At 40.8% G+C, this 23,422-nt stretch overlaps 1 protein-coding gene across 3 annotated transcripts in view; it reads right to left on the bottom strand.

The window, feature by feature from the left end:
- Positions 1–6,332: 6,332 nt before the first annotated feature.
- The window catches only part of LOC132391789 (multimerin-1-like), a 70,782-nt gene continuing 53,692 nt past the window's right edge, over positions 6,333–23,422 (bottom strand). For all 3 annotated transcript variants that reach the window (XM_059965406.1, XM_059965407.1, XM_059965408.1), the window contains 2 exons: positions 17,332–17,478; positions 6,333–13,991 (listed from right to left, as the gene is read on the bottom strand). In XM_059965406.1, coding sequence (XP_059821389.1) covers positions 13,576–13,991; positions 17,332–17,478 — 563 coding nt within the window. In that variant the 3' untranslated portion in view covers positions 6,333–13,575. The remainder of the gene's footprint in view (positions 13,992–17,331; positions 17,479–23,422) is intronic.

Here is a 23,422-nt window from a genome sequence, read left to right as displayed (position 1 = left end):
ATCCACATGATCAATGCCTCTCATCATCTTATACTCCTCTATCAGGTCATCTCTCATCCTCTATCGCTCCAAGGAGAAAAGGACAAGTACACTCAACCTATTCTCATAAGGCATGCTCCCCAATCCAGACAGCATCCTTGTAAATTTCCTCTGCACCCTTTCTGTGGCTTCCACATCCTTCCTGTAGTGAGACAACCAGAACTGAGCACAGTACTCCAAGTGGGATCTGACCAGGGTCCTATATAGCTGCAACATTACCTCTCGGCTCCCAAATTCAATTCCACGATTGATGAAGGCCAATACACCATATGCCTTCTTAACCACAAGGTCAATCTGCACAGCTGCTTTGAGCGTCCTATGGACTTGGACCCCAAGATCCCTCTGATTCTCCCCACTGCCAAGAGTCTTACCATTAGTACTATGTTCTGCCATCATATTTGACTGACCAAAATGAACCACTTCACACTTATCTGTGTTGAACTCCATCTGCCACTTCTCAGCCCAGTTTTGCATCCTATCAATGTCCCGCTGTAACCTCTGACAGCCCTCCACACTATCCACAACACCTCCAACCTTTGTGTCATCAGCAAACTTACTAGTCCATCCCTCCACTTCCTCATCCAGGTCATTTATGAAAATCACAAAGGTGGCTTGAAGATTTTGATGGATGACCAGGTAATTTATTTTATTAGCAGCATTTTTGAGAGATACTGGATACATATTGATGAAGATCCCATCTGTGCCCTTCTTCAGACCACACTAGGGCATCAGTGATTAAAAATAGTTTGCACGCTTTAAGAGTTTTGGGAAAGCAATGATTGTTGGGGGAATTCGTAAAGTAGTTGATTAGGTGGAATTAAGTGCAGACATGGCAGGTGGTAAAAGAGAAACAATATTTTAGGCATGTTGAGAACCTGATTGTATCATGATGTTTCTGGGTTCTACATGGCAGAACTGGAGTTAGGCAGCCAATCCAGCTCCAGAAGGAAAGTTGGGATTGTCTTACTGCACCAGACCAACCATACAGTGAGCCTGCTTATAGTTCCCCAGAATAGTAGTTAGATGTAGCATGCTGGTTAGCAAGTTTTGCACTGAAGCATCTGTGAACTAAAACTTGGCAGACTGGGACAGGCTGGAGATCATAGAGAATCACATCTGACCTCCTGCTCCAGTCCAAACCCCAGGAGTATTATGTTACTACTGAATCAAGGAGCCAGATACATTTCATTCCTTGACTTCAGTATATCACCTACCATGACTGGGGAATTGAAGTGACACACTGTGGGAAACACAGGATTACCTTGGTGGACAGAGTGCAAAATGATCATCCAATCTCTTTTTGGTTTGTTCAATGTTTTTTTGTGAACACCAAATGCAGTACACAGAATTGGAGGAGGTGCAATGATATCCCGGCTACACCTCGAAAGAATGCCTGGGTCCCTGTGTGATGGGAAGGGAACATGTATTGCATCCCCACTGGTTGCTTGAAAGATGTTATGGGTCAGGAAGTGGTAGGTGGGGATGGAAGAACAGACCAGGGAGTCAGAAGTGAGCAATCCTTGTGAAATGCAGAGAGAAGATGAAAGGGAAACTGAATAAGTATTTTGTATCAATCTTCACTATGGAAGACAACAGCAGCATGCCTGAAATTCCAGAGGCAGAAATGAGTGTAGTCGCTATTAATGAAGAGAAAGTGTTTGGCAACAGTCTGAAAGTGGAGAAGTTGCCTGGACCAGATGGACTACACACTAGGGATATGGAAAAGGTAGCTGAAGAGATTATGGAGGCATTAATATTAATACCTCAATGCTCAATAGATTCTGGAATGCTTCTGGAGAACTGGAAAATTGTAGCTGTCACTTCACTCTTCAATAAGAAAGGGAGGTGAAAGACAAGAAATTATAGGGGCAGTGGTTGGTAAGATGTTATGGTCTATTACTAAGGATGAGGTTTTGGGGTACTTGAAGAGACATGATAAAATAGGCTAATGTCAGCATGGTTTCCTTAAGGGTACATATTGCCTGACAAATCTGTGGAAATTCTTTGAGGAAATAACAAGCAGGGTAGATGAAGGAGAGTCACTGGGTTTTGTTTACTTGGATTTTCAGAATGTCTTCGACAAGCTGCCACATATGAGGCAGAGCGAAGTTAAGCTGGCACTGAACGGCAACTCCTTTGCTTGCATCTTTGGAAACAGCTCTATTTCCATCTTGATGCACCATCAATAACTCACTCTGAGACGTAAGGCGAGATATCGGCTTTTATTGACTGGAAGAAGGAACCAGAAGTGAGTGACCACCATACTACGTCCTGGAGACTGAGGCCGAGCATCAGGCCTCAGTTCGCCTTTATACAGGGGCCTGCGGGAGGAGCCACAGGAGCAGTCAGCAGGGGGCATGTCCAGACAGGCACACGTAGTTCACCACACATGTTTAATATCTTTACTTTTCCCTTTCAGGGTTCTTTTTAAGACCCTGACCTGGAGTTACACACTGACTTTGGTTCTTTGTGGGAATGGGACCCGATCTCGGGTTTCAGGACTGGCCATTGTTCGGCATGCCAAGGGTTCGGCCTGAGAGCCCGGCTCGGATTTGAAAGCCTAAGATCTTGGGGCTCTGGAGATGGGCATTTCAAATACCATTGTCACAGCAGGAGACACATATGTCGTTGGGGGAGTCAGAAAATCACTGCCATGGGCCCAAAGACCCGGGATCTTTGCAATCTTTGGGCACAGAGCTTGAAAAAAGCGAAGTAATGGACTTTTAACATCATAAACCAGCAAGTTGTTTGTTAGGTCTCCCCACTCACTGGGAAAATGGAGACACCTTCTTCTCCCTTATTAGGGAGAGAGAGAACCTGTGGGACATCGAATGCTAGGTGAAACACGAAGTCTTAGGGGTAACTACAAGTCTGTGTCTTTGCTCAAGCTTGAGTGCTCAGTGGCAGTGCTGTTGCTTGCTATTTTTTTGCTGATGGGGGGATTGTTGCTCGCTGCCACTTACATGTGGGAGGGTGAGGAGATTGGGGGAAAATTAGGGTTCATACATTTAACTGTTGTTCATTCTTTGAAGCTCTTTTCTGTTTTTCATGGATGTTTGTGAAGAAAAAGCATTTCAGGATGTATATTGTATACATTTCTCTGACATTAAATTGGACCTTTGAACCTTTGACCTTGGATATTACAGGAAAGATACTGATAAAGGCAAAGAGTGAGAATAAATAGGGCCTTTTCCGGCTGGCTGCTAATGGCTAATGGTGCTATACAGGGGTCTTTGTTGCATTATATGTCAGATGACAGAATTGATGGCTTTGTTGCCAAATTTGGGAACAATACAAAGAAATGTAGAGGGGCAGTGAAAAGGGGCTGAGAAGGAAAATAAATCAGCCATGATTGAATGGTGGAGCACACCTGATTGGCTGATTGGCCTAATTCAACTACTATGTCTTCTGGTCTTACAGAAGGGTGTAACTGGGTGGGGAATCATTTTAGAGTTGAGAATAAATGCTGTCATTACAAGACCTGCTCACATCCCGCTGGCAAACATTAATATTGTACTAAAATGCCAAGTGCTGTGATGAAAAAAACACAAAATTCCTTTTTTAAATCCCAAACACAAGAAAGTCTGCAGATGCTGGAAATCCAAAAAAATACACACGAAATGCAGGAGGAACTCAGCAGGTCAGGCAGCATTTATGGAAAAGAATAAATAGTCAACATTTCAGCTGAGACTCTTCTGCAGGTCTCAGTGCCTCCAACGATTTGCGTGTGACCCTTTGTTAAATGTTTCCACTAAAGCCATAAAATATTGTTGGGAACCTTGCGTATACATTCCTATTGGCGAGGAAGCTCTGCCCTAGTTGTAATAACTAAACACGGAATTACTGCCTCTGAAGTGATGACTGAATAATATTCGTAGTAGGTAGTAGTATTGCTAAAAATGCTCTCAAGAAACTTGAAATAATGCACACTTGAAACATAAAGCTTGTATTGAAGGGTAAGTGTTTCATATTTTTGGGGCTGGAGGAGGAGCAGTTATTGTTTTCTCTTTTGAAAGAGCAGAGAACAGTACAGCACAGGAGTAGGCCCTGCATCAACCCTCTCCATGTCTCTGCCAACCATGATACCAGTCTGAACTCCCTATCTGCCTGCACATGCTCTATATTTCTCCATACTCTGTTTGTTCATCTGCCTGTCTAAATGTCACTTAAACATTGCTATCATTCCTTCTATCACCTTCCAGACACTTACCATTCTCTAAGTGAAAAACTTGCCTCATCGATCTCTCCTAAACTGACCCCCCTCTCACCTTAATTCCAGGCCCGATAATATTTTTCATCTGGGAAAAAGAGTCTGACAATCAACTGTATCTCTGCCTCTCGTAATTTTATATACCTCTGTCAGCCTGAAGTGCCCTGGGAAAAACAGTCCAGACATGTCCAAGCTATACAGTCCAGGCAGCATCCTGGTGACCTTCTTTTGCATCCTCTCCAAAGCTTCCATATCTTTTCTGTAAAGTGGTGAGCACAACTGCACATAATGCTCCAAATCTGTCGTATCCAAAGTTTTAGAGGCTTCTGCCAAGGTGGTAGTGCGACTGGTTGCATTGGCTTCCACGGAGCCAAAAAAAGGTGCTACTGTTCTGCTTAAATGTATTTCTAATGATCGCAAGATCCTGCTGTACATTAAGAACTTTAAGTACTGCAGGCCTACACCATCAAAGTGTTGCTTGCTGGTGGAGAAAATGAAGGAGCTGTACAACGTGCCCTGCCTGAGTCAATGGAGACTTACAATTAAATAGCAAATGGCCATCTTGCGATCACAAGACCCTTTTGGTCATTGTTAATCCGGTATGCTTCAAGTTCGATTGGGTGACAGTAGGGGTGGATGCTGGGGTAACTTCCTGGCTTCAGTCATAGCAAGGACAGGGTGACCAGTTTGCAGCTGCCAGAGTGAGGAGACGAAGCTGTTGTGATTTACTAAGGGCTGTAGTGCAGCATCCAGAATGGAGGTGACGCTGCCCGCCGTGAGTTCACTCGACAGAAGACAAGCTCTGTTGTGGGTGACTGCAGATTTTTTTGGGAGTAATCAATGGACTCGGGCCTTAAGCTGTGGGGGTCACTTGCTTTCCCGCCACCTGGGGAAAGGCATCCAAGCCATCGCGCTCTCCCAGGGTCTGGACTATATACCTACTGGGGGTGATTGATAAGTTCGTGGCCTAAGATAGACAGAGTCATTTTTAGAAAGCCTAGCACAGTTATTTTTCAATATAGTCCCCTCCTACATTTACACACAGTCCAGCGGTCGTGGAGCATCTGGATCATGGACCTGCAGAAAGTGTCCACAGCAGGGGTGATTGATAAGTTCATGGCCAAAGGTAGAAGGAGATGAGTTATTAACTTCAAACTTTCTGCATGATCACTCGAAGAGTTAAACTGTATGTGTATGTAACGAGAGCTGTATAACGCTTCTCCTTCTACCTTAGGCCACAAACTTATCAATCACACCTTGTATATATTTGTCTGGTTGTGGTTTTACCGATATTCTATATGTGCGTGCATATGCGAGGACTGGGCCACGAAGCTGTGCTGTCACCTAACGGATGTCAGGGGTTGGGGCAGGTGTCGGGGCTGATCGAGAAATAATCTCAGTGGGCTGGGAGGTCTGGACTATATACATGCATATTTTACCTCATTGTATTTTTAGTAGTATTCTATAGGTGCTTGTATTTGCAGGAATTGGACCCAAAGCCGCGGAGTCACCTAGTGAGGCTTCTCCCCAGATGATATTGGTGGGCTTTGTGGGTCTGGATTATATAAATGCACACTCTGTGTCGTGGTATTTTACTGATATTCTATATGAGTTTGTTGACTCGTATGTTCAGGGACTGGGTATCAAGCCACAGTGTTGTCAGGACTCTTTTTATTCCATGGATGTGTTCCTGTGTGTGACTGTCAGTAACTTCTCTTAGCACCTTGACCCTGGAGCAATGCTATCTCATTGTGCTGTAGGCATGAATATTCTTGTATAGTTGAACAACAATTAAACTTGAATAGAATTGAATTTATACAGCTGCAGTAGGACTTTGAAGTTCAAGAAATCGATGTACATGTCATCAGGTTAGAGGCTACCCAGATGGAATATGAGGTGTTGTTCCTCCAACCTGAGTGTCACCTCATCGCGACAGTAGAGGAGGCCATGGACAGATGTAACCCCCTGGGTCACCTCAGGCTTGCTCAGCTCGTTCTCATCTAGGGGGAGCAGCCTTCGCCCCCGCCAAACTGGGTAATCAGCTGGTGTGGATGCTGTGTGATGTCCCCGCCTTGCCCAAAAACAGACAGTACACCATAAGCGATTAAATGAGTACAATTTATAAAGGTTACTATAACTAAGTGATTAATAACAATACAGTATATATGAAGAGAAAAAATAAAGAAAAGGCGCCAAACTTATCAAAGTCCAAACCACTTCGTGCACAACCATTGGAGCTCAATTACTGAAGTCTTCTGGCCACCATTCGACCCCCTCCGAACTCCTCAACTCGCAGCTCAGGACCCTCCGAAGTGGTCAACCAAGCACTCCTAGCTTCATCCCCCCTCCTCGGAGTACCTCCGGGCCTCGGACACCCGCTTGGGGTCCGTTCCTCGCCCAGTTTACAGCATTGCGTCCTCTCTCTCAACCCCCTCGCGCCGATCTGCCCAAAAGCCCGTCAACAAAAGCTTACAGACTCAGAAGAAAGAACATTAATCCCCATTTGGTTTACAAAGGAATACAATTCTCCCAGCACTCTCTCGCAACAAAGAAGCATTCCTGCTAGTTAACAAAACAAAAGAAGCCCTTTTGATTACATATACAGTAACAAAGAAAAAAGAAGAAACCCCCTTTACACAGACATAGCAGAATGGGAATGGGAAGTGGAATTTAAATGTGTGGCCACTGGGAGATCCTGCTTCTTCTGGTGGACGGAGCATAGGTGTTCAACGAAACAGTCTCCCAGCCTACGTTGGGTCTCACAGATAAATAGGATATACCTGAAGGCACGAACATTGATTTCTTGAACTTCCAGTAATGCCTCCTCCCACCCCACCATTCCCCATCCCCTTTTCCCTCTCTCACCCTATCCCCTTGCCTGCCCATTGCCTCCCTCTGGTGCTCCTCCCCCCTTGTCTTTCTTCCATGGCCTTCCGTTCCCTCTGATCTGACTCCCCCTTCTCCAGCCCTGTATCTTTCACCAATCAACCTCCCAGCTCTTTACTTCACCCCTCCCCCTTCCAGTTTCACCTAACACCTTGTGTTTCTCCCTCCGCTCCCCACACCTGACTGCTCATTCTCTTTTCTCCAGTCCTGCTGAAGAGTCTCGGTCTGAAACATCGCCTATACGCTTTTCCGTAGATACTGTCTGGCCAGCCGAGTTCCTCCAGCATTTTGTGTGTGTTTCTAAACCCAATGTTTTGTTTTTGTTCTGATTCAGTTCTTTCTTGGGAAAATAGTGTATAATTTCTGTTTTACTGGCTGCTTATATGATGCTATGTGCCTATGATGCTGCTGCAGGTATTTTACTCATTGCACCTGTGTGCATATGTATTTTTGCATGTGACAAATAAACTTGACTTTGACTTACCAAGATCCCTAAATCCCAACCAATTATTAGCTCAAACCTCAATGTCTTCCCCTCCAAATCCACACACTCCCTATTTTCTGACTAGCCCCTTTTATTGAACCTAATCAACTGCTTTATGAAAGCTATTAGGACAACGTTCTCCCATCCAAAGTGCACGGAAGCCATATAGGGAACAGAAGTGGAGTTGCAAGTTACCGCTGATGTGAAAAGCCTGCAAACTCTGCATCGCATGTCACCTCAATCTGAAGTAACGCAGGAGTAACCTACAGCCATACAGTAATTGGCTGTTAGCCAGAAACAATAGTAGAGTCTGTGTAACCTTATCTTTCTTTATTGAAACTCTTGACCTCATTGTCACTGCCTGAAATCAGATGCTTCCCAGCCCTTAAATCAACCCTAACCGATGTGCATGGCAGCATGAAATGATGCAAGGCGCCTGATTCTTATTCATTTTGTTATAATTACCTTAATGCAATCCTGTTATAAAATATCACATAAATGTTAAAAAAAAATGATGGCACTCTTAGTAACATTAGCGATTATTAACCATAATAGCTCACACACTTTGCAACATTATTGAAGTCTCAGAGCTTGTATCAAAGTGACATAATATCATGGGTAATTGCATAAAAGCAACATTTGTGTGGCTGAACTTAGCATGTAAAATTTATAACTAATAACATTAAATAAAATATTCAGAATCCCACGGCTTTATAGGCCCACAAGTTCATCTGTCTCCTGCTGTGCAGCTAACATTAATGTAAATGAGAATAATTACAAATAGGAATTGAATAATGCTGCATAGTTTCTCTCTTACAGACTGAACATTCTCAAAGTTACATTTTTATAAAGAACTAGACCAACTTAAAAAGGCTAAATTGGGATATTATAGTTATCTATGTATGAATATCTATTCATGAAATTTTAAGTCTGTTGTCCTGCCTTTAAAATGAGACACTAAACTATGTGGGTCCCCAAAGGTTGACATAAAAGATCTCACAGCTGCATATCAAGGAAGAAATACGAGTTCTGCTTGCTGTACTGGTTAATATTCATCCTTCAACCAAATTGGCTAAATTGGATTGTTTGTTGCATCTTCCTGTGCTTAAGATGACTGTGGTATTCAATAGTGATTTTGTTTTAAAAACAATACTTCAGTGGCTATCAAACACTTTGGGGCATTCTTGTTGCAAAATTGTGCAATAATTCATAATTTCAGTCATCTAAGTTAAATCCTCTCAAGGCTATATATACATGAGGAAATGTCTTGTAAAGAAATGGTGAAACTTAGGAAGTTAAAATGTTGTGAAAAGTTGGGATATCTTATTTTCTTTCAAATTCAGACTGAAAAAAATGCTTACAGGAGCTGCTTGATTTTAATAGTTGGGTGATTTCACTAGTAATATGGTATCACTTTAGATCCATAAAATCTTCAGTGAAAGGTAGAGTACTCATGCGTTTTGAAGTAGAACTTGGTTCTTGAGATTTGAATGATAACAGCAAGCAGGTAAAGACCAATTGAAAGAGCAGAAGAAAAGAAGATTACTTTTTTGATGCACTTTAAGGAGGAGCATTGAATTTTGAATGAGATGGTTGCAAAAGTGTCAAATTTGAAACTACAAAAACCAAGGTATCTGCAGAAGGATTTCGATTGGGGGAATGGGCAAAGTGGCAGATGGAGTAAAGAGTTGGCAAGTGCACGATCATGCACTTTGGCAGAAGGAATAATGGTATGGGCTATTTTTTAAATGAGGAGAAAATTAAAAAATCAGAGGTGCAAAGAGATTTAGAAGTACTCGTGTAGGATTCCTGAAAAGTTAACTTGCAGGTTGAGACAGAGGTAAGGAAAGCAAATTCAATGTTAGCAATCATTTTGAGAGGACTAGAATACGAAATCAAGGATATATTGCTGAGGCTTTATAAGGCATTGGTCAGACTACACTTGGGAGTACTGTGAGCAGTTTTAGGCCCTTATCTAAGAAAAAGTTCGTGAGAATGATCCCAGGAATGAAATGGTTAACATATAAGGAGATCTTGATGGCTCTGTGCCTGTACTCACTGGAGTTTAGAAGAATGAAAGGGATCTCATTGAAACCTTTCAACTATTGAAAGGCCTAGAGTGAATGTGGAGAGGATGTCTCCTATAGTTCGAGTTCAAGTTCATATTTAATTGTCATTCAGCCATATATGAATACCCATGAATACAGCCAAACAAAATAGTGTTACTCTGGGACCAAGGTGCAAAACACAGTACCCACAGTCACACACAGCACATATAAGATATCAGTAAAACAGTCACACATAAAAAATATATTCCAAGCCCCTGATTTCATGAATGTTGCAGCAGTCAGCAGTCAAACAATACAAGTTGTCTTCTGCTGAGCGAACACTGGAGGCAGCGCAGACTCCAGCTTGGACACTGCACCACCCCACCCCTAGCAGAGCGCCCTGGCTCCAACGCCCTCTCCTGATACCGCGGCTCGAGGCCAGGTGCTCACTACGACCAAGTCGATGCAGCTCACCTGCCATTCACCTCTGCCATCCTCCAATAAATCAGTCAATTGGACTTGCAAAATTCCACATTAATAATGTCCAAAAAGGTCTTGTGATCATAAGAAAAGTGACTACAGTGGGGGAGCCTAGGACCAGACAACATAGCCTCAGAACTGAGGAACATCCATTTAGAGCAGAGATGAGAAAATACTTCTTTAGCCAGAGGGTGGCAAATCTGTGCAACTTATTACCACATTCAGCAGTATAGGCAAAGTCATTGGGTATTTTTAAGGCAGAGGTTGATAAGTCCTTGATTAGTCAGGCTTTCCAACGTCATGGGTGATGGCAGGAGAATGGGGTTGAGAGAGATAATATATCAAGCATGATGGAATGGCAGAGCAGATTCAATGGGCTGAACAGACAAATTCTGCTCCTGGGTCTTAGCTTATGGTCGTATTTTGTTGAGTGGGTGTGTAAAGAACACACATTAGCCCAAGCACATATAATTCTCAAATTAATTCCACTGAATGTGATTTGCTTCAAATAATGTTGCTAATGCATATCTTACCCATACCAGATTTCCTGCAAACACAAAGTACACTGCAGATGTTGTGGTCAAATCAGTTGTTTGTATGTGTTGATTTTACCAGATATCCTGAATTGTTGACCCAGGGGTAAATCAGTGAACCAGAGCCTGTTGTTTGAATTTGAACGAAATGCGTAGGTTGTGAGGAATTATGAAAGATTATGTCTGTCAGTCAACAAAAAGAGGGAGGACTATCAGAAAGAGCAGCTTCAATCACAAACAAGAAAATCTGCAGATGCTGGAAATCCAAGCAACACACACAAAGTGCTGGAGGAACTCAGCAGGCCAGGCAGCATCCATAGAAAAGAGTAAACGGTTTACGTTTCGGGCCAAGACCCTTCATCAGGACTGTAAAGAGCAGGTTTGCTTACTTTTGGTGGGGGAGGAAACCCAGCTATGTGACTTTTGAAGTCTTGCATGGTAATTCCCTGGGTATGTGATTGATATTTCACTCCTTGATGAGAGAGGACATGGAGTGTGGGGGCAGGGGTTGGGGGAGGCAGTGTGGAAACATCAGAAAGACAAAAAATTGGTGTAATTATCAGAAGGATTAAGGAATTTTTTTCCCACCTAAATTGGTAATCTGGATTTCCTTTCATTAAAAGGTGCTAATGATTAAAGATGCATAAAAAGTACTTGGATTTGTACTTGAAGAGGCATGACCTGCAATGCCATAGAATAAGATGACATATGACAGGATAACTTTCTTTGACCAGTATGGAAATGATGGACCAGCTGGCCTTGTTCAGGATTAAAACTTTTTAATGATTTTTCTATGCATCATTTCTTTAATAACTGCTAATTTTCTAAACCATTGATCCCACTAAAGGAATATGTTCTGGATTTTCCTCCTGGAAGGTTACCATTTATTGCCCATCTCCAATTGTCCCTGAACTGAATGGCCTGATAAACTGTTTTAGTCTCAATAGGTTACTTTGGCTCTGGAGTCACATATTGGTTAAACATGGTGGATACAAGCATCACAGATAAACTAGATACATTTTTAAGATAGTCTAGTGGCTTCATGATTTTCTTTTTCCAGATTATTTAAATAATTAAATTTAAACTGCCTACCAGTAGTTGTAATAATTGAACTTACAGCATTAGAATATTCATCAGATTTCAGTATTACTAGCATACATCATGTTACCATTCATCAATCCTCTATGTTTACTGTTTTCTCATTGACATAGAATGGACTGGTCTTGGTGATGAGGCACTTGTCAGCTGAGATTCATGTTCACAAACTGCAGCAACACTACCAAGGCACATTAAAGCCTATTTTACCCCACCCAATAACTTAAAGTAAAGTAGCCCTTACCTCTGCCACTCCTCAACTCCAAACCAATTCCTGAAATTGAATGTCTTCTTTTGATGGCCTATCCAATTTAAGCCCAAACTGATATAAATTCCTCTTGAAAACAATTAAGAAATAATTTGGACAGGGTATAAAGTGGGGCTTACACCCCACTTCTTGCCAGCACCCGATCTACACAAAATGTCTCCAGCAGTTCTACAGTACACTTCTCTTAACTAGGTTAAACTCGGATTATATTGCTTCCTATCACCCAATCAGTGGGTGGTTTTGGTGTGTCATCTGTCAAATCAGAAAATACATTATGGATATAACTTACATGAATTATCTGACTCAATTGACCCTTCCACAACCAAATTCATACCTTTTCTTTCAGAATATCACCTAAAACCTCAATTACTTCTGTGATACTATATCTTACATATATACTTACATGGACGACTTCAAACCACTCCTTGATAGCCTACCACATCCATTCAATTGTATCTAGAACATAAATCTATAAAATCATAACAACTATGAATGCTTTCCATGGAATGATTACATGCTGAAATATTGCCAATATTTTGCAGAAGAGTGGTTCTGAAGTTGGCCATAAGTATGGTTTACAACCACTAACAATAATTTATTCATAGTGCATATTTGGGTTTGCTCTAGCTTTGATGTAATTCAATTAATTAATCAAAATTTCAAGGCCCCTTGAGACTTCAGTAATGAATTCACAAGAACATAACGAAGAGAAACAGGTATGGGCCATTTAGCCACTTATGCGTGCTCTATCACAGCAGATCCTTCCGCAACTCCCACTACAAATGCCATATTCTTTGGTTCTCTTCATAGTAAAGAATTATCTTGCTCCCTCTTAACTTTTGTTTGTCTAATGGACAAATGAATTACTGAAGCAATGAAAACAACCAACTACTGGCTCTTACCAATGATCCCAAACATACAGGTAGTGGGACAGATGAAGATCTCTCAATTGTTCATCTCAAGTATTTATAAATATGTGAAACATTATGTTTTTGTTTGCTAATTCATTCATTTTCCTTCATTATATTTAAACATGAACAGATAAAACCTATAATTGCACTTTAAATATAATTAATATAGTCATACTTAAAATTAGATGCATTTAAGAGTACTTAAAGCAGATAATGACTTTAATCAAATTGAATTTATGGAGGCAAATTCAACCTAGATTCCTGCCGTGTTGAATAAAACTCTGTTATTCTGGTTTAAGTAAGTACTATATTATTTCCAATCTGTCAATTGAAGTGTGCAATCACACACAACAGGAAATACAAGTATTATCATGTGTTTCTAAAGTTTGGAGACACTGTTGTAATACTTCAACAATAGTTTCTGACTCATATCAATTTAAATTCAGGAGAACACAAAGCTAAACATGAGCATCTAAAGTTCACAATAAATTTCATTTCCATTCTGAAAGGACGGGTATGTAAGTATATCAGCTGAGTAATTCTGCAGTAAAAATGCATAACATAACCCTGGTGCTTACTTCATGGCTGACCACAAATATATATGTATGTCATTATTTTGTCCTATGTGCAATACAATAGATAGCCACCAAATGTCGTCACAGGTGGAAATTTTTCTGGAATCGAGCCCGATGTCAATCTCAACCAAACACGTTGCCCATAATTAAGTTCCAGTACTGCATCACCGGTGACAGTCCTGCTGCCGGAAACTCCATTACCATCATACTGGAAGGCCAGTTTATCCACTCCATCGACCACCAGGTAACCAGATAAGTGTGAGCTGAAGGACTCGATGGCGTATTTAAAGACATACACGCCAAGGAAAGGAATTAAAAACTTCCCACTTGCAGGTGCATAGGAAGCACCATAATTGACGTAGAGATGATTAAATCTGATTGGACCAGAAGTATTCATTGCATAGGTGTGTGCTACGAAGAATGCCACCATCGGAGCGTATCTGTACGATCCTTTTGAGAAATCTGCCAAAGGATTCAAAGGAAAATTGCCTAAATAATTTTTAAATGCATCATGCCTCAGTTATACACTCAAAATGCCAGAGAAACACAGTAGATCAAGTAGCATCTGTGAAAATGAACAGTGAACATTCAGGCCGAGACCCTTCATCAAGACTGAAAATGAAAAGTGAAGACACCAGAATAAAAAGGAGGATAAGCTAGAAAATGACTGGTGAAGCCTGTGGGTGGGAAGGTAAAGGGCTGGGAAGAAAGAATAAAGAAATAGTGGAAGGAGAAATTGATGTTCATGCCATCAGGTTGCAATATATGGAGGTAATAAAGAAAATAAGAGAATGCAGAATATACAGTAGCAGCTACAGAGAAAGCGTAGTGCAGAAAAGTATACAGGCGATGATAAGATACAGTGCGTAATCAAGAGGTCATCATCAGTGTATGAGAAATCTATATCTGATAACTAAGTGTCTGATAACAGCAAGATAGAAGCTTTCCTTGAACCTGGCAGCACACTTTCAATCCTTGGTATCTTTTGCCGGACAGGAAAGGAGAGAATGACTGGGGTGTGAGGGGTCTTTAATTATATTGGCTTCTTTCTTTTACCAAGGCATTGGGAAGTGTAAAAAGAGTGGATAGAGAGGAAGCGGGTTTGAATTGGTATGCAGTTTGAAAGATGTCACTGTGGCATACATTGTGTTTTAGAAAAGATTAAGATTGAGTCTATGAATTTAAAAAACCAGAGATAATCTCTATGCCTTAACAGAGTTAAGAGAGTACTGGAACTTTACAGAGACATTATTTCCAGTGACAGTGGTGTCTTAAACCAGGACTCAGTCTTGAAGTAAGAGTTAGCCTTTTAGAACAGAGTCTTAGAATCGTAAGAAAACAGCATGGAAACAAACCTTTTGCCAACTGAGTCTGTACCAACAATCAACAATCTACACTAACCTCCCATTTTTAAATTCTTCCCACATTTTTGTCACTTCTCCCCATAAGATATAGGAACAGAATTAGGTCATTTGGCCCATCAGGTGTGTTCTGCCATTCAATCATAGTTGATCCTTTTCTTTTTCCTTCCTCAACCTTATTCCTCAGCCTTTTCCCCGTACCCGTTGATGCCATGTCCAATCAAGAACATTTCAATCTCTGCCTTAAGTACACCAAATAACCTGGGCTCCGCAACTGCCTGTGGTAACAAATTCCACAAATTCCACCCTCTGGATAAAGAAACTTCTCCCCATCTCTGTTTTAAATGGATGCCCCCTATCCTGAGGATCTGCCCTCTCATCCTAGACTCCCCCACCATGGGAAACATCCTCTCCACATCTACTCTGTTTAGGCCTTTTAACATTTGAAAGGTTTCAATGAGATTCCCCCTCATCCTTTTGCATTCCAGCGAGTACAGACCCAGAGCCATCAAAAGTTCCTCGTATGATAACCTTTTCATTCCTGGAATCATTCTTGTGAACTTCCTCTGAAACCTCTCTAATGCCAGCGCATCTTTTCAAAATTGTTCACAATACTCAAGGTGAGGCCTCACAAGTGCCTTATGAAGCTTCAACATCACCCTTCTCATGTATTCAAGACTTCTTGAAATGAATGCTAATGTGGCATTTGCCTCCTTCACCACTGACTCAACCTGCAAGTTAACCTTTAGGTTGTTCTGCAGAAGGACTCCCAAGTCCCTTTGCATCTCAGATTTTTGGATTTTCTCCACATTTAGAAAATTACCATGCAATTTCCAACATCTTATTTCATTTTGCCACTTTCTTGCCCATTCTCCTAATCTGTCTAAGTCCTTCTGCACCCTATCCGTTTCCTCAGCACTGCCTGCCTGTCCACCAATATTCGTATCATCTGCAAACTTGGCAACAAAGCCATTTATTTCATCTAAATCATTGATATACAGCATGAAAAGAAGCGATCCCAACACTGGCCACTGCAGAACACCACAACTCACTGGCAGCTAACCAGAAGAAAAACCTTTTATTCCCACTCGCTGCCTGTTACCAATCAGCCAATGCTCTAATCATGTCAGTAACTTTCCTGTAACACCATGGGCTGTGAACTTGGTAAGTAGCCTCATGTGTGGCACCTTGTCAAAGGCTTTATGTAAGTCCAAATATACAATATCCACTTCATCCCCTTTATCTAACCTAAATGTAATCTCCTTAATAAAATGGAACAGGTTCGTCAGGCAAAATTTTCCTTGAAGAAAACCATGTTGACTTTTTCCTATCTTGTCCTGTGTCACAAAGTACTCATAACATCTTTTACAATTGACTCCAACATCTTCCCAACCAATGAGGTCAGGCTAACTGGTCTATAATTTCCTTTCTGCTGCCTTCCTCCTTTCTTAATGAGTGGAGTGACTTTAGCAATTTTCCCGTCCTCCGGCACCATACCAGAGTCCAACAATTTTTGAAAGATCATTGCTAATGCCTCCATTACCTCTATCATTACCTCTTTCAGAACCCTATGGTGTAGTACATCTGTTCTGGGTGACATATGTACCCCTAGGTCTTTCAGCTTTTTGAGCACCTTCTCTATTGTAGAGAGAAGGTCCTCCCTTAGGGGAATCGAAGTATGAATGCAGGAAAATGGTACTGAGGTAAATCATTGACCATGTAATTATTGAATGGAGAACACATATAAGTATCCTTTTCAGACTTTATTTATGTCCTTCTGATCATGTACATTAGTTACAAGTTCATGATTATTATTTTCATCTATAAACATTATTCACTGCAAAATACATCAGGTTGTGTTTTCATATATGGCCACATACAGTGGCAATGCAATTGAAAATGGAACATACTTTTGATCTTAAAATGCAGAAGGTGGTAAAAGATAATCTGAATATGAATATAAATGTCATAAAATGAGAAAAAAGAACATATTCAACAACATCAGTGTTACCAATTGAGCATTTGGAACATAAGCAGGTTTTTGATTAATTTGCTTTAGGGTATAAATGAAATGCTGAATAAATAGCGTGTCACAAAGGCTTGCTAAAATTTGGTATCTTTTTTACCAACCAAATCACATCTTATCCAGTTTAATTAATAGGTTTGATATGCTAGAGGATTTGACTGTGCTGAGGTGTCTTTGTTATGGGGTAGCTGCCTGCTGTCCCATTTAAAGCCACGCACTTGAGATCTTACTAATAGGTGCTGGATTATTCCATTGATAAAACAGCCCAAGTGTTAAACTGAAAAGAAACTCAATTTTAGCTCAATCAATTGGAAAATTCCTCAAGTGAAAACAATCCCCCCCCCCCCACTCCTTTCTGCAGGATCTGTCAACATTGCAGAGAGGATGAAATAAATGGAAAATCAAACAAACCCACCTGTCTTCAAGGCATTTTCATCCAGTAGTTTAATGTCACAGCTGGGACCACCAAACGGAGGGCGACAGGCACAGACAAAGCCTTTTCTTTGATTAATACACGTCCCACCATTCTGGCATGGGGCACTGTTGCAGCTTATAGACTCCACTATTAACATAGACAGCAAAGGCCTTTAGAATGTTAAGATTTAACAATACAGAGACATTTAAAAAATATTCAGCCTCCTCCATTCTTGTCAGTCTTTGCTGTCAGGATGATCCTTACCCTCTGAGGCTGCCATTAGCTATATGACGTCTGGAAGTTATATCCCAATGATGTCAAATAACTTGCAGTTTTAGAGCATCTTTTGCAAAATAAAAAAAAGCAGTCAGAGAAATGTAGTTGCTGTGGTCATGTAGGAAATGTGACAACTGGATCAGCTAATCAGGTTCATTTACATTTCATTTCCTTTGATTATTGCTCGGAAGCCTTGACTTGGTTTCTCTCTGCCCAAATACTGACTGACCTGTTGCGTATTCAGCATTTTCATCTTCACACCTAACTTCAAACTCTTGGTTAATGTGGACAGATGTGGTTTGCTCCCCTGCCGAAAGTGTGTGCTCTTACTCAAGATGATACTCCCACTGCCATTTACAAACTCATTGCTCCCTCCTCTGGCAATAAAAAATCATCCTTCTTCTGAAAACACCGTCATGCTCAAAACAAAGATGACAGCAATTTCTCTCCCCTGATAATGACACCAATGGAGTCAAGGCAGCACAGCAGACCTGTCCCTGCTCCCAGGGGAATAATCCCATTACACCCCTTCCCCCTCCCCTTATTTCCCAGAATTTCTCCAAGTTCTCTCTCACATGCCCCTCCACTCTGCGGTGATTCATTTGCTATTAATCCATACTGAAGGTTAATTTACAGTAGCCAATTAACTCCACATTATACCTTTGGGATCTGGGGCAGGCACATGCAGTCACAGGAAAAACCTATGAACCTCACAATGATGGGACCTGAGGTTAGGATTGCATCCAGATCCCTGGAACAACAATAACAGCTCACCAGCCTTTTCCCTTAACAGTGTGGAAGTGTAGTTTCAAGAATAAACAGTGTAGACGATGTTGATATAAGGTACTTGCAACCATGAATTAACATTAACTTTAATATATGACTGCTGATGGTATGAAAGTAATCACTTGCAATATTATCTCAACCCTCCTCTCCATAGATTGGCAGACACAATCGATAATCAGAAATTATGGATCCTTATGGAAAAATAAAGCCTTTGTGATTCTGCTCGATAGTTCAGTGCAACTGCAGATATGATCAATACTGAATGCATTGTAATGAGACAGTTTATATCACTGCTCCCTTTCACATGGAGCTGCAGATGACAGAATCTGCTATCACGCTTCTAATAAAAGCTGACAAGCCTTTAATATCACACAGCACAGGTCAGCTGCACAATCCAGAGGTTCTCTGGTAACTCTCCTGCGATGGATTGGTGCGCTAACATCTGGCTTCAAAGCAAGGTCAGTCCCTTACAAACTTCACACGACAACATTGTAATTCTAGCTTCAAATAAGACAGTGGCTGAGATTTGAAGGCATGTGTATGACAGGCAATCTGTACCGCAGGGAGAGCTGAGATCAAGTAACAGCCACCCCAGCACGCCACTCTTCCAATTCCCTTTCTCCTCCAAATTCCTCAAAGAAAAAATCTTTTGCAACGGAGCTGTCAGGGAGAGAGATCAAATAAAAAAGCATGGAGATAGATTCACATCTTTGTCGCCTCTCTGGATGCTAATGAAGCAGCTAACCGACTTTCTATGGAGCCCCCTGCTTAAAGGTCCATTGATTTTCTGCTTGATAATGAGAATGTGAGCAAATTGTTCTTGGTATTTCAATTGACAGATATCATGAATGGCAAAATAGTGTGGAAAATGACATTAATACACACATGCATACCCTCAAATGACTAAAATTAACCTAAACTACATTTTCCATGATTTCAATTCGTGTTCAGCCGTCTATGATCCAATTTCTAGACTTTCCTCAACAAATCTCTTTACCACTTTCTCTTCCTTCCAGATGATGTTTAGAGCCTAATTTGAAAGAAAAGTACTTTGGAATATTGGAAATCTGCATTAAAAACAGAAATTGATATAGATCAAGAGATCAGGCAGTACCTAGAGAGAGAGAGTCTGTGAGAGACAAAGAGAGAAGGAGAGAGAGAGAGAGAGAGAGAGAGAGAGAGAGAGAGAGAGAGAGAGAGAGAGAGAGAGAGAGAGAGAGAGAGAGAGAGAGAAAACATTTCAGGTCATGACCTTTCATAACAGGTGCCAAACTCTATTGATTGAACAAGTCTAGTGCAATGTATCTTTCTTTGTCATATTGTCAAAATTTACTTGATTATCTTCTTTACCATGTTGTGTTAAAGATGATTTATAAATGTAATTTGGCAATGTTACAATGTTGGAAAGTTAGCCACCCTTCATTGGATAAAACACTAATAATTTACTGATATTCATATCCTCATCAGCAAGAAAGAGTTGAACCGTCGTGAAACACAGACACACACTGCTCTGTTCAATGTAAGATGCTCAATCTGCAGCCCACCTACTTCCAGCAAAAGATGCTGAATGAGGTTCTTTTTCCTGAAGTCATCATGATCACAACGCAGGACTTTCTAATACCCTGGCAAGTGTCTTTCTATTCCTTCTATTGAAGTATTTTGTCACAGAGAGAACTTCAAACACCATCAGTTTGTTGGCAGCAAATACAATTTTCAGCTGTATATTATTCTAAAAGACAAAGCAAGCTGTTTGCTACTAATGTTGTTTGCACTATAAATGGATGGCTCTGTGCGGTCAAGAATATTGTGAAGATTGAATTTCCACCCACTATCAACTAATAAGAGACCTCTTTTTCAGACAGAAGCTTCTATTGGGCAAACTGTTTTGCACACAGAAAGGGACAGTGGCAAGTAATTGCTCAACTGGGCAACGTCAGCCTCAACACTGCTTGTGTACCTCGGGAACACGAGAAAGAATGCTTCCTTCATTACACCATGGTAACACCATAGTTCAATCATAGCTTGTGTTCATCGTTCCATTTATTTAGCACCTAGCAAAACTAGTGTGATAACACTGGAGTATATTTTTACCATTATTATCTCAAAGTCTGGTACATAAACTACATTATTAACAAAATCAAAATTACACAGATTTTGAGGTGGGATTTGAATTCAGGCCTCTGGGTTCAAGATCTAATCCCCTGGATTTCTAGTCTGGTATCTGTTATGAATGTGGAGCAACTCTGATGGGCAGAAGGGTACAGAATCGCCAATGCCTCCCCCCCTTTTGGAGAATCGCAAATCGCTACTATTCCGATGCTGTTATCAAAGGAAATGAGAGAGATAAACAGCTCATACAAATTTATGAGAGAGGCACGGCCCAGGTTGGAATGTCTCCTATTGACAAAGAGAGAGATTACTGCTATTGTCTCTTGGAGAAGGAATTGTGTATTGAGAACTGTACTACTCATTGAAACCCCTCAGGGGACAACCAGAGTGGGCTGGTTGAGGGATTGCATCATCCCAACCTGATTGACATCTGAGACCCCGTGAGTGAGGATAAAAGAGGGGTCTGGGGAAACAACCCTCAGACACACCAGGAGAAACGTATCAGACCGGTGGGAGGCTTGTGTGTGTGTCCATCCTTGCCTGGGTGACAAGCCCTCCAAGGAATGGCCTCGCTAAAGGACGGATACAGATCAAGATTGTAACAAGGAAAGCCGGCAAGTTTTTCTATTTCTCTCTCTCTCCAACAATTGCAATAAAGCGATCAACAACGGCTGCAGTCTGTATGAACTGAAATGAACTTTAGATTTCCATCAGACAATTCATTATCCCCTAGACAATGATAGAGCTTATTTCTTATTGATTATTATTATACCCGCACTTTTAGGTTTAGTATTGACGACGTATGTTATCTGTATATTTGCATTGATATTATTTTTGTGTATTTTTGCTAATAAATACTGTTAAAAATAGTATCACCAGACTCCAACGGATGTCACTATCTTTGCTGGTAAGACACCCAGTTACGGGGTTCGTAACATATCTAAACAGCACCACTGATACCCAGAGATGACGCAAGGATTTATATGAGGATGTTGCCTGGGCTGAAGAATTTTACTTTTTGAACACTGGGGTTACTTTTCTGGAGCAGGTGAAACCATTAACTAATTCTGTCAATGTTGTCAGAATCCTAAATTAAGTGAATAGGAAGACAATTCAGAAACAGCTTCTTCTCTTCCAATATCAGCATTCCGAATGGTCCATGAACCCACAAACACAACCTGTTTTTGCACTACTTACTAATTTTGTAATTTATAGTAATTCAATATCTGAATTCTACTGCTGCTGCAAAACAACAAATTCCACATCATTTAAGCCAGTGGCCATAAGCATGATTCTGATTCTATTTCTGATTTTAGGAGAGAAGTCTAAACCTAGTGGAGATTAATATCAAGGCCAATTGCTGAACAGGATGAATAAACAATCAAGGGTCTGGAATTCACTGTCTGGAAGGATGATGGAGGAAAATCTCTTTTGATTTAACAAGTACCTCGATAAGCACTTGATACACATTAACTTACAAAGCACAGAACGAAATGATTGGGGATGGGATTGTACCAAATAATTCAACTTTGGCTGATGTCAACCACAATGCACTAAAGTTTTCTTCTGGGCTGCTGGCTTCAATGATTTATTGACAATGGGTGGTGGATTCTTATTGAAAATTAAACTGAGGGTTTCAGGTGAATATGAAAGATTGCATGGCTTTATTCAATGAAGAGCAGAATGTTCTGAGCTAATATTTACCCATAACCAAAGTCAATGAAGCAGATGAAATAGTTGTCTATCTTACTGTTCTTGTCTCTCTGTGCATAATGTTTGGCTGCTGTATTTCTTTACGTTGTAGCAGTGATAGTGATTTGGTGGTTGTAGAGGATTTGGGAATGAAAGGCAAAATGCACGTTCTTTCTTCCAAGAGAAATAATTTGTGACTTACATCCACTGTAATTTGTACAAGTTGACCCAATATAGTACTAGTTTTAGTATTATTCTCTTCCATCCTATAAATTATATTAGGCCTCACAATCTAAAGTTATTTGTTCACTTAATCATAGTGAAAAAGTAGCCTTCAATTAGCTTTGGTGAACTCTAGCAAGAGACTACCAACACAACAAACTTTCTTTTATTCACCTTTCTTGTCAACATTTCTCTATGGTACCATTTATGTCTACCTCACCAGTCTCCAGCACTGCAGTGCTCTGTGTTCTTCTAATTCTGGTCTCTTACACCTTTATTTTCATTGGTCCATCATGAACTATAAACTAAATCAGAAATTACAAAGGAACAGTTGGATAGGTCAGAGTTCTTTTCATTAGAAAAGAGGAAGTGAGGTGAGCTTGAATTGGCTACCATATTATTAGACAAGGATGCAGAGAAGATTCACCAAAATGTCACCAGGGATGGAATAGTTGAGTTCAAAAGAGAGACAGGATATGCTGGGTTTGCTTCCTTTGGAGCCGAAGACATGAGGAGAGGTTGAAGCATACAAATTTATGAGATGTGTAGCTGGGTAAGATAGTAAGAAACATATCCCAAAGCAGAGGTCTCTAAAACTGGAGTACTGATAATCAGGTAATTGATCATTGGATTATGTATGATGTCACAGTGAAAAACCTCACTGTAAGAGGTTTGGAAGGACCTAAGGGAGACTTTTTTACACCCAAAGGGGTGGTAGGAATCAGGAGCATGGTGGCAACAGGAACTCTCACAATATTGAAGGAGTATATAGCCAAGCAATATCATTAAGGCACAGAAGGCTCCAGATCAAGTGCTAGCAAATGGGATTTACATAGTCAGCACGGATGTGGTTGGTCAAGACACCCATTTCTGTGCTGTATGACTCTATAGCTTTTAAATGGGACTGTAACACTTTAAGGGACAGATAGAGTAAGCAGGAAGAATTATTTCCCTCTGCCAAAAAGGCAGATGTGTGAAAAAGGCAAATGGTATGTTGACATTCATA

This window comes from Hypanus sabinus, chromosome 3, assembly GCF_030144855.1.
Source record: "Hypanus sabinus isolate sHypSab1 chromosome 3, sHypSab1.hap1, whole genome shotgun sequence".
NCBI classification, from domain to species: domain Eukaryota; kingdom Metazoa; phylum Chordata; class Chondrichthyes; order Myliobatiformes; family Dasyatidae; genus Hypanus; species Hypanus sabinus.
The sequence above is the reverse complement of the archived record's forward strand: the minus strand, read 5'-3'. Positions and strand labels throughout refer to the sequence as shown.